Here is a 16,507-nt window from a genome sequence, read left to right as displayed (position 1 = left end):
GAAACACTGCAGTTAGACTTGGCAAGTAGTCCTGGAATCACATTTATCTTTTGCCAATTATATCTGGGCTGTCTGTTTTTACAGTATTTAATAGCTTCTGACCTTATTAATTCAAATTTTTATTAAAGATCCATTGACAGTAACTGGCATCATTTCCACATAACAACACAAACTTCTAGAAGATTTCAACACAGGTCTATGATTCTTGGGTACTGCCTGGTATACTGGGTGCTGTTACCTATTAGTTTTAATTCAAGAGCTAAAATGCATCTTCTTTGCTCCCTCCCCCCCACACCCAATTTAATTCGATGGCATGACCTTTCACTAACAATTGTGTCATTTAAAAAGCTAAATGACTCAGACCTGTTTCTAATAGGGATTCCATCCAATCACAATCTGAGAAAGCCGATCATAATTCCTCCCCATGCCAAGCATAATACCAAAACCTTTAGTACTATTACTGAGCTGTTCCCTCAGTGTTTTTTTTTCTTCCCCAAACAAGGTCATGTCATTAAACTGTAAACCTCTCTGTTGAGTTATTTTGGTCCCACCAAAAGCATAACTACCTTTTTGAATAAATAATATGCATGGGATAAGCCTCAGGATACATAGGAAATTATGATGTTAAGGATGAAGAATTACCTCACAGACTGCTCTTTTCCTAAATCCAAGTGAGGGTGAAACCCTATAGGGTTTGAAGGAAGAAGAGAAAAGGGATCTTGTACTAGAAGGGAATGGACTGTGGGTAATAATTTGAAAGTGCTGTTTCTCATATGTAACATTCCACACATCATTACTGTTTCTTTACACAAGATGTGCCCCATGCTAGAATTCATTCAGTTTTTCCCCTCTACCTTTAGAACTTCAAGACTCACCTCATGTATCATCTCCTTCAAGAGACTTTTTCTGCTTCCTCCAGCCATTAATTATTGATTCTCTTCATAAAATCACTTTTCATGTTTTGATTACATATTCTATTTACTAATCTCTTTATAGAATGTAAACCTTTCAAGGAAAAGACCATCATTTATTTATTTTTCAGAGTTTGTATCCCCTGCGCCTAGCATAATGCCTGACGTATTTATTGTTCACTCATTCCACCGTGCCTGACTCTTCGCGACCTCATTTGGGATGTTCTCTACCAAGATACTGGAGTGGTTTACCCTTTCCTTCTCTAGCTCATTTTACAGATGATAAAACTACAGTTAAGGAAGGCTACACAGGTTGTTACTATCTGAGGCCAAATTTGAACTCAGGAAGAAAAATCTTTCTGACTCTAGGTCCAGCACTCTATCTTTTACAACACATAGCTGCCTTAATACATGCTTCTTGAATGGGAAAAAAATAGAAATAATTCAATAACACAAAAAATGCTAAAGAACTTTGTTGGGGCTTAGATAGAAACATGACATTCTATCAACTCATTGTGTATTTTTTTATTTTGGTGTCCAAATATCAAATGCGGGGGATAGCATGAGCAATTATAGGGATAGGAGAAATCAAGATGAGAACAGAAGAATGGTGAGCCATCCAACTAATTTGGAATTTAAAGGGGAATATTATAAAATATGCTGTAATGGTAAGTTGGAACTCTATTGAAGATGGCTTTGAATGCCATAATGAGCTCATCCTTAATTCAGTAAGTAGTAAGGAACCAGTGAAGGTTTTTTGATAGATGAGTAAAGTGATCAGAATATTCAAAGATTATATTGACATTAATATAAAGGATGAGTTGGGATATGGGTGTGGGGGGATCATGAAGATACAGTGACAATCTAAGTGGCTATTGCAATCATCTAAGGTTAATGAGAATGGTTGCAGTGAGAGTAGAAAGAAAGGGACAAACACAAGAGAAATTCTAGTTGTAGGTAACTGATATGATCCTTAATTATTCCCCTGAGCTTTAATAGCTTGAAATTGCACTAAGACTTCTACTTTGGGGGAGGGGGGAGCATCTACTTTGCACTTGACCCATTTTGCCTTACATCACAAATATTTATGTACAGATAACTGGATTCAATTCTTGGCTCTGATATTTACTATGTGTTTTATTAGGAAAGTCACTTAAGTAATCTGTGTTTCAGTTTCCTCATATGGGAAATGGGAATAAAAATAACCTACATGTATATAGCATTGCAAGGCTTATAAAGATCTTTATATACATATGTGCCAGACACTATGCTAAGTGCTAGATATACAAAAAAAGAGGCAAAAGACACTCAGTCCCTGCCCTCAAATAACTTACAACCTAATAATCAATGAGATAAGTACTAGTGGTGTTATCCCTATTTATAGGTGAGAAAACTAAAGGTCAAAGAAGTTACAAGAGTGAATGAAGGGATGAGAAAAAATGCAATTATTATGAACAAGTACTGTGTCAAATGCTGAGGATACAAGCAGAAAAGTGGAGACTGCTGCTGCCGTCAAGCAGTGCACATTCTAATGGGAGAGAAAGTACATATAGGAGGCGTCAGCTGCAAGTTAGATAGAAAGGTTCCATGATCTGTAGGATGCAGTGGTGAAGTAGAAGGTAAAGCAGTCACTTTAATGTCATTTTCATTGATCACACAGATAGTAAGTATCAAAGAGAGGATTTAATCCCAGGTCTGCCTGACTCCAAGTCCAACATTCTGTCCACGAAGACTAAACTATATCACCTCTTATAGTGACAAAGTACTTAAGAAAAATGAGAAGGGAAAGAGTAATTTCATTTAACGTTAACAGGAAGGTTTCATGCAGGTGGTGGCTTGTGAGTTGAGCCTTGTAGGAAGAGAAGGATTCTGAATACCAGACATAAGGAAGGAGTGAATTTCGGTCATGGGAGAGAGTCTACCCAAATGCGCTAAGGCAGGCAATGGCATAATGAGTTCAGATAACAGCGAATGGTCCAGCTTGTCTAAAACAAAGTGCTGGAGGGGAAGTAATGTGTAATACAACTGTCAGTTTGGATCAAGATTGTGCAAAGCCTTAAATGAATTCTCTTATTTTAATCAACCTTCTATGTGGTTATTATCTTTCCTGTATCTTTCTCTTCCCCACCGTATTATTTTCAGATGTTATCTTCTTGATTTTTCCCCTCCTCCTATGTTTTCTTCTTCCTTCCATAACTAGAAATAACTAAACTAACTTCCTTATAATTGATTCATTAAATAAGAATCAGTTGCCCCTCCTTAGCTGAGAATATCCAAAATCTTTTTAAAGGAACATAAGAAATATGAAATTATATTTAAGAAATTTACTCTCACTCAGAAGTTCCAAACATACAATAAAAGCTTTGGTATCTCTGCCACACAAAATTTTATAGAAAAATAGAAAGAGCTGTAATTTTTTTCAAGATTTTAACATTTGATTCTATTTAATAAGAAGAAAGATCCACAGTTCAAAAACTGTCACATTACAAACCATGTACATTAAAACAGGATTACAATTTGTCTGCATTGGTATTTTAAAACATTCCAATTCTTTATTGTATGTGTGTATGACTTAGAAAATCAATTTAAATCGACTGACTTTATGTGGGGTCTCCTCATGGCAAAGAGATGATCTTGGGTTTTCAAAGGCTATATTAGCACTGTGCATGCTCTGGCAGATTCTCCAGATATAGAGAGGATTTGAGTCTGGGTCAAGAGAATTAGCCAAATATCACACTAGCTAAGAAAGGAGGAATACATTTTTGAAATGCTAAGCACTTAGCGATGATTTTGTTGGGGGTGCAAGCATGCTACAGCAACTGATGAGACAAAAGAACATACAAAATGACCCTTACACAGGGTAGCATAGCCCCATCCCTTTTACCTGAATCAATGACAGTGATAAGAGTAGTTGGAATAGGGCCAGAGTATCCTGAGGAGTATATATTTCTTCAGCCAATAAAAGACATAATAACAATGTCCCTAGAATGTCTACATCTCCTTGGGAATGGTTTATGATCTGGTACAAAATTTGGTAGTTCTAGCAGATTGGTCAAAGCAATTAAAAATGCTTCACAAAACAAGTAAGATCTTTGAAATATTGGCATAAATTTTGCCCAGGTCAAAATTCACACTTTGAAATCCATCCAGTTTCTTAGTATGTGATTAGCACTGAATCAAATATATTGGACACCAAGTAAGTGTTCAATAAATACTTCTAAAGTTAATGCCTGTTGAATAAATTGTGTGAACACCTTAAAGTGTGACCAAATTACTGCTACAGTGTAGCAAATTCCCTATTGTTGACAATGATTGAATAAAGCAGTCTTATAGTACACTCATCTATCTAACAGCATTTCTTTTATAACAGTACTTGAGGAAAAAATGAACACATTAACGTGTTGACCTTTTACATTCTAAATCAATTTAGAATATTATTTAAAAAAATTAAGTTAAGATGTGCTCTATAACTTTATTACTTTCTTAGGTATTGAAGAAAGCTACTGAGACTATTCTATAACTTCAATTCATTCTATCTATTCAAGTTTCAAATCTTCAAAATTGAACTCATATTCTTTCTCATACAAGACCCTTGAGACAGACAAGTCTCACCTTGACCTCTTTATTTCTAATAAAGGTGCTGATATTACTCTTAGCCACCCCCATTGAAGACCTGAATCAATTTTGATTCTTCCTATGGCCTCTTAAATTCAGTCAGTTGTTCTGTGCTCTTCTTTCATACATTTGCAATATTGTTTGCATTCATCTTATCCCTGTCTACTCCCATTGCAACCAATCATTGCAGGTTCTATATAACTCCACTCTAGAGTTTTGAAGAGCCTCCCCCCAATCTTCCTTCCTTTCATTCCCTACCCTTTCCAAACCATCATTCTCATCACTGCTGTAAATCTTCTATCACTTTGATTATGATGCTTTTCTGCTGAAAAACCTTCAAGTCAGATCTATAGGTATGCATAGAGCCTGGGCAGTGTGTGCTGGCACACGTTGGCCAACATGGTCTGCAATATACTCACAACTATGGTTGATATTTCTCCTCTGTCTCTTACTGTCCCCTCCTTTGCATTGTTCCTTGTGGGCACTTTTTACTTTTTTAATTTTTTTAAAAAAGGTATTTTATTTTTAATTTATGGAATAAAACAAGCATTTCCATAACACAATATAATAACAAAGATAAGTGTGCATTAAATTGTACATCTGTTGTGTACAACTTGCTATTCCTTTTAAATACATAATAAAGTTATGATGTAAATTTCTTTTTTCCTTTTTTCTTTTTTTTCCTTCCTCCCCCTCCTGCCCTGCCCTAGAGATGGCCATGACCATGTGTATATATACACACATACACACACACATACATATATAGACACACATACACATGTATATATACACATATATATGTGTGTGCATATACATGTATACAAGTATATGTATGTATATGCATATGTGTAAAATTATTCTATACATACTTCTATCAGTTTTTTTCTCTGGATGCAGATAGCATCTTTCTTCATATGTCCTTTATAGTAAATTTGGGAATTATGATAGCCAAAATGATTTATTAGCTCAGTCATTTTTGAAACAATATTGCTGTTATTGTATAAAATGTTCTCTTGGTTCTGCTCACTTCACTCTTCACCTTTTCCTGGAAGTCTTTGCATGCCTTTCTAAGATCACTGGGCTCATCATTTCTTATATCACAGTAGTATTCCATCACAACCACACACTACAGCTTGTTTAGCCATTCCCTGATTGATGGGGATTCCTGCAATTTCCAGTTCTTTGCCACCACAAAGAGAGCGGCTATACTGCTATAAATAACCCATTCTTATTCAAAGTTATAATTACTATTTGTAAGTTTCCCTCCACCTTATTTTTCTCTCTCAGCCTCTCTTTTTACCCTATCCCCATTACCTGATACATCTCACAATTATTTTAAATAACTGAAGGTCATCTCAACATTATAATGAGATACGAGAATAGGACTTTACCAAAGGACTTGTCCCCCATTCTCTGGCCATTCCAGATTCATTGTTATTGTAGTGTTTTTCTAGAACTTTCAATTTTACAAAGTGCTTTACCAATATTCTCATTTATTCTTCACAAGGGATTTGTAAGATAGCTTTTGCTGGGATTTGTATCCTCATTTTACAAATGAGGAACATGAGACAAAGAGTTTAAATGACTTGTTCTTGCTCCCATCAAAGATGGGATTCAAACACAGATCTTGCAATCTCCTTTCCACTACAAATAAACTATCAAGGACATGTGAAGAAAGATGCTATATCCATCCAGAGAAAGAATTGATAAATAGAAGTATATATACAATAAGTTTACACATACATACCTATTTATGTCTAGTGGTAGCTGTCTTTGAGGTGAAAGTGGGATGAGGTGGAGAGGAGAGAAAAAAAGGAGAAAAAAGGAAATTTACATGATAATTTTGTTGCATGTTTTAAAGGAATAGCAAGTTGTACATAGTGCAAAAATATTTATAGCAGCTCTTTTGTGGTGTCAAAAAATTGTAAATTAAGGGGATGTCCATTAATTGGGGAATGGCTAAACAAGTTGTGATGTATGATTGTGGTGGAATACTATTGTGCTATAAGGAATGATGAGCAAGATACTTTCAATAAAACCTGGGAAGACTTACATGAACTGATGCAAAGGGAAGTAAGCAGAACTAGGAGAATACTATACTCAAGAACAGCAATATTATACAATGATCAACTCTGAATGACTCAGTTATTCTTAGCAATACAATAACCTAAGACAATTTTAAGTGTCTCATGAGAAGTACTGTCCACATCCAGAGAAAGAACTTATAGAATCTGAATTCAGATAGAAGCATATATTTTTTAGCTTCTTTTAGTTTCTTGAGGTCTTTTGGTCTTTTTTTCACAACATGATTTAATATTGAAATATGTTTTACATGACTGCACATACATTAGCTTACATCAAATTGCTTGCCTTCTCCGTGAGGAAAGATGGAAGGGTGGAGGGGAGAGAATTTGAGGTTCAAAATTTTTAAAAAGTTAACATTTTTTACATGTAATTAGAAGAAATGACTTATTTAAAAAAACACACTACATGGGTGGAGCCAAGATGGCAGCGTGAAAGCAGTGACTTGCTTGAGCTTTCCCCCAAACCCCTCCAAATACCTGTAAAAAAAATGGCTCTAGACAAATTCTAAAGCAGCAGAACCCACAAAAAGACAGAGTAAAACAAATTTCCAGCCCAAGACAGCCTGGATGGTTGATCAGAAAGGCATATCGCACAGGGTGAGGAGAGGAGCGCAGTTCAGCATGGGCAGGCAGGCCTCAGTGAACATGGAGCAGGCCTCAGAGGAATGAATCACAGGCAGCAGTGGTGGTTTCCAGACTCCTCAATCCGCAAACGCCAAAGACAACTTAGAAAGTCAGTGGGAAAAGTCCGTTTCTGCGGTGCTGAGAGAGGAGCTAGGTCAGAGCCAGTTCCAGAGCACAGGGCTCAGAGCATGGGCGCCAGGGCGGTGGCTGTGTCCTGAGCTTTGGGCCCACAGACTAAGGGGGAATCAAGTGGCTGATCAGAGGGGGACTGCAGGGATCTCTTTGCCAGTTCTTGGATCTGGGTCACAGTTCTGGGTGGCTGTCCTGGGGTGAGGAGGAGCGCTGGGGCGGTGGAGCTTGTAGTAGGGGTGGAGAGAAAACCCTCATCACAATTCCAAGAGAGAAAAGATTGCTTGTGTCCGGTTACTCAAAGACCAGAGCACAGGCCAGGAAAAGAGTAAACACCTCGACCCTTATACCACCTTGGAAGAACTGAAAATTTGCAGGTCCCTAGAAGTATCTCTGAAAACAGCTATACAAACACCTGAAGCTTGGGACAGTACATTCTCCACACTGGAAGCAGACTTTTACCTTGACAAAGAGTTTAAAACTCAAATAGTTGGCTGGGATCATGAGCAAACCTGGCAAAAAAGAGTCAGACTATATTATCTTACTTTGGCGACAAAGAGGATCAAAACATACAACCAGAAGAAGACAACAAAGTCAAAGCTCTCACATCCAAAGCCTCCAAGAAAAATATGAATCCATTCCGGGCCTTGGAAGAGCTCAAAAGATTTTGAGAAGCAAGTAAGAGAAGCAGAGGAAAAACTGGGAAGAGAAATGAAAGTGATGCAAGAAAATCGTGAAAAACAAGTCAACAGCTTGCTAAAGAAGACCCAAAAACATACTGAAGAAAATAACACCTTAAAAAATAGCCTAACCCAAATGGCAAAAGAGGTCCAAAAAGCCAATGAGGAGAAGAATGCCATAAAAAGAACAATTGGCCAAATGGAAAAGGAAGTCCAAAAGCTTACTGAAGAAAATACTTCCTTAAAAATTAGAATAGAGCAATTGGAAGATAGTGACTTTATGAGAAATCAAGACACAGTAGAACAAATCCATGAAAAATTAGAAAACAATGTGAAATATCTCATTGCAAAAACAACTGACCTGGAAAATAGATCCAGGAGATAGAATTTAAAAATTATTGGACTATTTAAAAGCAATGATCAAAAAAACAGCCTAGACATCATCTTTCAAGGAAAACTGCCCTGATATTTTAGAACCAGAGGGCAAAATAGAATTTGAAAGAATCCACCAATCTCCCCTGAAAGAGATCCCCAAAGGAAAACTCCTAGGAATATTGTAGCCAAATTCCAGAGTTCCCAGGTCAAGGAGAAAATATTGCAAGCAGCCAGAAAGAAACAATTCAAGTATGTGGAAACACAATCAGGATAACACAAGATTTAGCAGCTTCTACATTAAGGACACAGGGCATGGAATATAATATTCCAGAGGGCAAAGGAGATAGGATTACAACCAAGAATCACCTACCCAGCAAAACTGAGTATAATCCTTCAGGGGAAAAAATGGTCATTCAGTGAAATAGAGGACTTTCAAGCATTCTTGATGAAAAGAACAGAGCTGAATACAAAATTTGACTTTTAAATACAAGACTCAAGTGGAACATGAAGAGGTAAACAGGAAAGAGAAATCATAAGAGATTTATTAAGGCTGAACTGTTTACATTCCTGCATGGAAAGATGATATTTATAACTCATGAGACCTTTGTCAGTATTAGGGTAGTTGAGGAAAAAATATATGTATGTATAGATAGATAGATAGATAGAGGGCACAGGGTGAGTTGAAGATGAAGAGGTGATATCTGGAGAATAAAATTAAGGGTTGAGAGAGGATTATACTAGGAGAAGGAGAAAGGGAGAGGTAGAATGGGGTACATTGTCTCACACAAAGCAGAAAAGGTTCTTACAGTGGAGGGGAAACAGGGAAGGTGAGAGGAAATGAGGAATCTTATTCTCATAGGATTTGGCTTAAGGATGGAATAACATACACACTCAATTGGGTATGGAAATCTGTCTTACCCTACAGGAAAATAAGGGAGGAAGGGGACAAGAGAGCAGGGGGATGATAGAGAGAAGGGCAGATTGGGAAAGGGGTAATCAGAAGGAAGTACTTCTGAGGAAGGACAGGGTCAAAAGAAAGAATAGAATAAATGGGGGGGCTGGATAGGATTAAGGGAAATAGAGTTAGTTTTTCACAACATGTCTACTATGGAAGTGTTTTACATAACTGCACATGTATGGCCTGTATTGACTTGCTTGCCTTTTCAATGACGGTGGGTGGGGTGGGAGGAAGGGAGAAAATTTGGAACCCAAAGTTTTAAAAACACATGTTTAAAAAAAAAGTGTTTCCACATGCAACTGGGAAATAAGAAATACAGGAAATGTGACAGAAATCTATCCTGCCATACAGGAAAATAGAAGGGCAAGGGGATAAGAGAAAAGGGGGAAGAGATAGGCGGGAGGGAAGACTAGGGGAAGATGTATTCAGAATGCATGCCATCTTGGGGTTGGGGGAGGGGCAAGATGGGGTGAAAATTTGGAATTCAAAATCTTGTGGAAGTAAATGTTGAAAACTAAAAATAAATAAATTTATATCAAAAAAATTTTAAAAAACCCTGCAAATAAATTCTATGCATTCCTCAAAGCCCATTTTGAATGTCTTTTCCTTCATGAATATTTCCCTGATTCCATACCTAGTTTTATCCTCTTTTGAACTACCCAACCACTTGTTTATGATTCTCCAAGTTACCTTATTCTGTCTTAAATTATGGTGTGTGTTAAAAATTTTTACATTCCTTTTAATACCTAACCCAGCATAAAGCTCATTAAATATCTGTTGAATGAATTTTACATTTGCCCAATTTCTGCATATTTTGGTGTATGGGTGGGTGGGAGCTTCAATAATGTCTTATAGCTCTTTGGATGTGGTTCTCTTCATTTAAAATATAGTAATCTTTGCTCAATGAAATAGGTTTCTCTTGAAAAAAATTGATTTGAAGCCTCATCATAAACAACAACAATAGCAAAACACTCTATGATGGCTCTTGCAGAATATCACAGCATGCTCTGTACCATAGGTGAAACAAGCTTTTATCTAGCTCAAAAGACTTTACCTTGATAAGAAATCATTGAAGGAGAGGCGGACTGGGTATCCATACCGAATGATCTTCACCATCTCTAAGACCCCGATATATTGTAGCTGAGCAGACACATAAAAATTATCAAAGGTATCTGGCAGCTTAGAGTTATTGGGTTTGATGCAATGAATAAAATGTGGTGTGCCCTTCTGAAGCTTCCCAATGATATCCATGAGGGATTTCTATGGAGAGAAGTAAAACCTAGTTGATTCTCAGAGGAACACATTGATTGACAAGAACGCAGTTCATTGTGAAATTTTGCATGTTCAAGTTATTTCTCTCATACTTACTGGGCACTATTTTTGATTTAAAGGTTAATATGAATATCTAAGTTAATTTCCTGAGCCAAATGGAGGAAAGATGCTAATCAAAGCCCTCATATTTAGTATAGTTATATGCTGTTTTTACAACATGTATATAACCTTAAAAAAATAACACTAACCCTGAGTTGTGATGCCACTGTGAGTGGACTTCTCCTTTCCAATTTCTTCAGAAATGTAGAAGTTCCTTTCTTTTTAAAGAGCTGCAAGGGGAAAAAGAAAGCATGTGAGAAAGATTTTATCTGAATTTGAGAAAAGTAACACATCCATATCATATATAAAATCCCTTGCAGGCAAATACAGACTTACAGCATAAATTCTGAAGTCAGAACCAGAGCATTTTTACCAATTTTAATATATGTTGGGGAAGATGACCCAGTGAATGTGTAAATAACTTTCTTTGAGTGACAACTTTTCAAGAAAAGGAGTATTTTCTAAGTCAGATCTGCCAACTTACTTTCAGTTGAGCACAAATATGCATTCAAGCATTAGGTTTTGATTTGCTGGTGCAACATGTATGCTCTGCAGAAAATCATTCTGATAATTTGGGCTAAAATAGCAACACATATTTTTCATTATATGTAGCTTGCCAAAGGAGAAAATGAGGACTTTTTTCTATAAAGAAGCATTTTAATATCATTAGAGTGTATCTCTAAGATTAGCTCTAATAAGTAGTTAAGTAGATGTTTTATTTGCTTTCTTTATAGTCATGTATTTTTTTACTGATAAAATACATAAATATATTACATGCCTTCCCAAGGTTGACAACAAATTGGTTTATTTCTATAAGAAGTAAAATAATAACAAATAGCATAATGTTCTGGTAAGTGAAAAAACCTTCGCATATATAGCTAAAATTGAAGAGATTTAGAAGGGATAAAGGCATTTAAAGCAATGTAAGGAAAAGGATATTGAGCAAAAGAAGGACACAGGGACAATTAATGATATCTCACCCAATAGTAAATTGGTTGTCTGATTTAACATTATAATTCAGTAAATTTTACAAGTGCAACAGATTTGGTCTATCACTTCTGGAGATCTAAAAACCTCAATCTAAAAAGATAAGGTAATTAGCTTTACTGCTCTAGTTGGGGTGAGAGTAGAGATTAAAAAACAACAAGAAATTATTTGATCAATTTTGAAGTATTTCCATTACAAGAACAGCTTAACTTCATTAAGATGAATAAAAAAGTCAAATTGTCCTAATGAATTACACTTCTCAGGCCAATGTGATAAGGAGGTTAGGTATAAAAGCAATTTTCATACAAATAGAATTGTAGGTACAGTGTCCAATTACAAGACTGTGAAAGATGCCAATATTGCAGTGTGTCATAGGGGCTGAGGGATCCAGGATTAGAATACTTCTTATGAAAGAAATATAAGGATGATAGCAGATGCTCATGAAAAAGTATGAGAGAAGGGTAAAATTCCTATTAAGTGAATACCATCTCTTGAAATTAGACCCTTTGGTTTCTTCTTACTTGGACATAACAACCCCCTGGGACTGATTTAATTTCTCAGAAATTTGAGTTAGGAAATGGCTAATAAATTGAATTTAGATATTGGGGGGGAGATAATGGAATCTATAACATTCCATTTTGTCCCTTTAACAAACACTCTTTTTAAAAAATACAATTAAATAATTTGGCTGGTTAGTTTTTCATTATATTTCAAATGAAAGGTTCAGGGGAAACTAAAAGGAACAGAGAAATAAACAGTGATACTTTTTCTTGCTTACAGAAGCCACCATTTTCCAAGGATGAGATTTGCTAAAAAGTTCTTATCAGCATCAATATATCTACTTTGAATGAATTTTCATTCTTAAGTCTTCTGAACCCAGCATGCTCTGAAAAAATTATTTTCCATCCATGTTCACTACCATACAATTTTTCTGACACCACTGTAAAAGACAACTAAGCTTTTATTTCAATAAGTATAGCAAAATGCATTTCAGCTAGGTATAGGACAACATTTCTATTAATTGATTATGCTTGACATCTTCCCAATTACAGTTCCCTGTCTTTTTATAGTTTTTGCAGAGATAAGCAAGGGGAATAAAAAAAAATACATTAAGACATTGAATCAAACAAACAAACAAAACAAAATCCTAGATTGCTTCACTAATATTGGTCAATTCTCAGTTCTATTTATGGTTCGATTTTATTCTACTAAATAGGCAGAATATATGGATATATATTCTTTGATGGAACAAATATAAAATCAAAATTAAGTTGAAGGAGAAGTTAAATACCTTCAAAATAAATGAAAAATATAAAGCTCTAGTCCATGAAAAATACACCATGTCTGTACAAGAAACTACAATTTATTGTTTGGAGACCAAAAACCTCTGAAGTGATTAATGTCAACAGAATAAGGAAGTTGTGTTTATCCCTCTAAGCCGACTGTCCCTGAAGTTACTTCCCATTCATCAAAAAGACAGCCATAGAGATGAAACATAAATAGGATGTTGCACAGACAACCAATAAAATTATTAATATTGTACTTGCTGTTGAATTTTCACTATAATGTATTGTCCTGGGAAGAAAGTAGATTTCATACCTTTCTTTCTCCAATTTTTTTTCAATGACTCTATTGTATACAGTCATTTTCTCCCTCCATTTACATCCCATATGGAGGTAGAGATGGCTGAAAGAAATAACAAGGCTACTAAGACAAACATATTAAGAATTTGCTAGGGAGAAGGGTCACAAAGGATTTTTACCTTGCTGAGTTCCAGGTATTTCTTTGTTTCACTGGTAACCGAGGCAGCTGGTGTTTTTTTACTTAGCATGATAGATCTGGACCATCGAACTTTGAAGGAAGGATAGGGACCTATGAGGGATCCTGTTTGTGTCAATTTGGACTGAAACAACTGATTGATCACTATGTTTTCACTTGCTGAAAGATAAACAAGTGTATGGGGTAAGTAGTGGTAGAAATATTTTACATCACTCAAATTTATTCCTCAATTTATATGTCTAGGTGACTGAAAGAAACATTGAAATGGGTTCTCCTCATATATTCCCTGTGTCATATGTTGCCTTAATCTATGACTTTTCATTTTCCCACTACTGACATGTATTCTTATGATCTTCATCCAAGGGTCCCAAGTCCATATGTACTTTGAAACTTTTACAGAAGGTCTATAGGAAGCTCCTACCTATCTCATAGAGCCTTCAGAGAAGCTCAGCATCATGATCCATTCTGGCTTCCAGTTTTGTCTTCCATTTCAGGCCCCTTGACTATGTCCTATTCTTTTATAGCCTAGACTTTTTGACTTAGGTTCTTGATCCCTGCTTCTTAATTCTTGGATTCTGGACTGGGAATTTTAGTTGGCTAGACTAAAGAGTACTTATGTGTATCTTCCAGTCTTATGTGGCATCACTGGACCAAGCCACTTGGTACAGTATCTGCCAATAACCATTCTTTCTAGTTGAATTTTCTACCCTGTTCTTTGATCTAGCCTGTCTTGTTGTCATTCAAGGAGTGATACTATCTCTGTTAGGTCCAATGATTTCCAGAGTTAGTTATAGTTAAAGAGAAGTGACTCTTTTCTGTAGTAGTGGCAGCAAAAAAAATATATATCCTTTTAGGAAAAGCCTAGTGCCCTTTAAAAAACAACAACAACAACAATAATAAAAAAAGAGTTAAGACATAAATCTTTCTAGCTCTGAGACCATATTGTTACTTCCCTGATTCTAGGAGGCCTAGAGTGTGAATGAATGGATTTTTACTTTACTTATAAACTTGAGTATGTTGTTTATGTGTACCTTTTCAACAGGAGAACAGTTTAATCTCTTACTTAAGGTGAGGATTTAGTGATCCTTCCTGGATGCAAATCAGTATAGCAATAACTTTAAAGTTCCTCTATTTTCTAGCTCTAGAGAAAGATATCACAGAGCTAACACAATCGAACATTGTTACACTGCGTGATTGTAGCAAACCAAAATAAGTAAGCAATTTTATCCTTTAATGTATACTATAATTGAATGAATGGATCAATTCTATGCATAGCAATTGCACTTATGTCCCTGGATAGGACAATGTAAAGAAAGAATAGAAAGTATATGAATAAAATATCAATTTTCTTAAAAGCTTATACAGATATTAAAAAGAAAAAAGAAGCTTCTAAATCAGAGTTCAGAAGATTTGAGTTCAAATCACTACTCTACTTTTTACTTCCCACGTCATTATGGACACATCATTTTGTCTCTCTAAACTTCTATTTCACAATATGTAAAAAGATAAGATTGGACTTGATGGCCTTATTTAAGGTTTCTCTAGCAATAATTCTGGGGTCATTCAAAAACAGATAATTTCTGAAACATGCACTTGGCTGATTCTACCTTTCCTCTGCAAAATTTTGTCAATTCTGCATAAAGATCATAGGGTCATAGATTTAGAGTTGCAAATTACCTCCATCTGGTCCAGCTCTGTCACTAATGGATGAGCTAATAGTGGTCTAAAGAGATTACCTTGGCAAAATGGCTTTAGATCTTACTCCAAATCTAGCATTTTTCTACTCTTCTTTATATATGAGAACTCTTCCACCAGGTTTTGAAAGAGGTAGTATAGTTGGGGGTCTAGGTGTATACCAGGAAAGGGCCACTGAATACGTACATGTGAAAAATTCTATCATCGTGATACCTCAGGAATTTATCCTCCAAACTAGGGAAAAAATATTACTGGTCCAAAGATAAACCATCTTTTCTTAGTGGTGAAGGGAACATTCAAAGTTTGACACTGTGTTAAGTGCTGAGGAAACAAAGAAAAGAAAAAATAGCCCCTGCTTTCCAAGGGTTCAAAGCCTAATGAAGTCAAATGTGAATGGCTTTGATTAACTTTCTGTGTAGTAATATAATCCAAATTCTAGCTGTTGTGTTTTCTATTAGAGAGAAAATCATTTCCCTCTGATATTCAATGCCAATATGTCAATTTACATAACGCTTCTTCAAGCATACATTGGTGTTGCTGGTTTCTGTGAACTGCTATTGCAAAAGGACCATATCTGATTATATATACATTTTATCCTTGTGTAGCTCTTAATAAAGGGTCTCCTACAATTAGATGTTTATTGATTCTGACATATTTATGATAAAATATTATCCTTCATATGTGAAGTTAAATCTACTTATATAATTATAAATCTTCATTTATAAAGTTAAATCTAAATTATAATCTATAATAAAAAGAGAATATGCTTCACATAATTTTCAGAAGTTGCAATAACCTTGTGTTTATCTGCCCACCCACTCTCAATAGTATTCCTTTCAACTAAATTATAAACATTGGAAAGAAAGCTGCCTGTGATCAAGGGGGCTGACCATGTCTATGGAACACAGAAAAGTTAATTAGTCCATCAATATGGAGAATGAACTTGTTATCTTGGCCTTATTAACATCCTGTTCTATCCAACTGAATTAACTGGCATCTGACTCAAGTGGCATTTTACCTAATTACACCCACTCATACTGAATTAATCAATTCAACTCATCAGAACTCACATTTTTATAAAAGTGTGTCTGTACCCCTGGTTTAACAACAAAGACTTCTGAGTCAGAAAGAGGCATGGTGGACCTTATTCCCAGCCATGTTAGCACATCAGTTCCAGTCAAAAGAAGGGAATGCAAGTATCTGCAATAAAAATCCTGAAACTTTAGGGATTCATATTAAGTCAGCTAGAGGGTCAGCTGCCTTGTGTTCTTTGCACTTTGGCTTCTAGATCAGATGCTG

At 35.7% G+C, this 16,507-nt stretch overlaps 1 protein-coding gene across 1 annotated transcript in view; it reads right to left on the bottom strand.

Annotated features, from left to right (window-relative positions):
• MYO16 (myosin XVI) overlaps positions 1 to 16,507 on the bottom strand; it is a 693,538-nt gene that overhangs the window by 184,405 nt on the left and 492,626 nt on the right. Inside the window, 3 exon segments of the mRNA XM_020970073.2 lie at positions 10,431 to 10,636; positions 10,897 to 10,977; positions 13,497 to 13,672. Coding sequence (XP_020825732.1) covers positions 10,431 to 10,636; positions 10,897 to 10,977; positions 13,497 to 13,672 — 463 coding nt within the window.

The sequence above is a fragment of the Phascolarctos cinereus genome, unplaced genomic scaffold (assembly GCF_003287225.1).
Source record: "Phascolarctos cinereus isolate Bilbo 61053 unplaced genomic scaffold, phaCin_HiC Scaffold_7;HRSCAF=346, whole genome shotgun sequence".
In the NCBI taxonomy this organism is placed as follows: domain Eukaryota; kingdom Metazoa; phylum Chordata; class Mammalia; order Diprotodontia; family Phascolarctidae; genus Phascolarctos; species Phascolarctos cinereus.
This window is presented reverse-complemented; position numbering and strand designations above follow the sequence as displayed.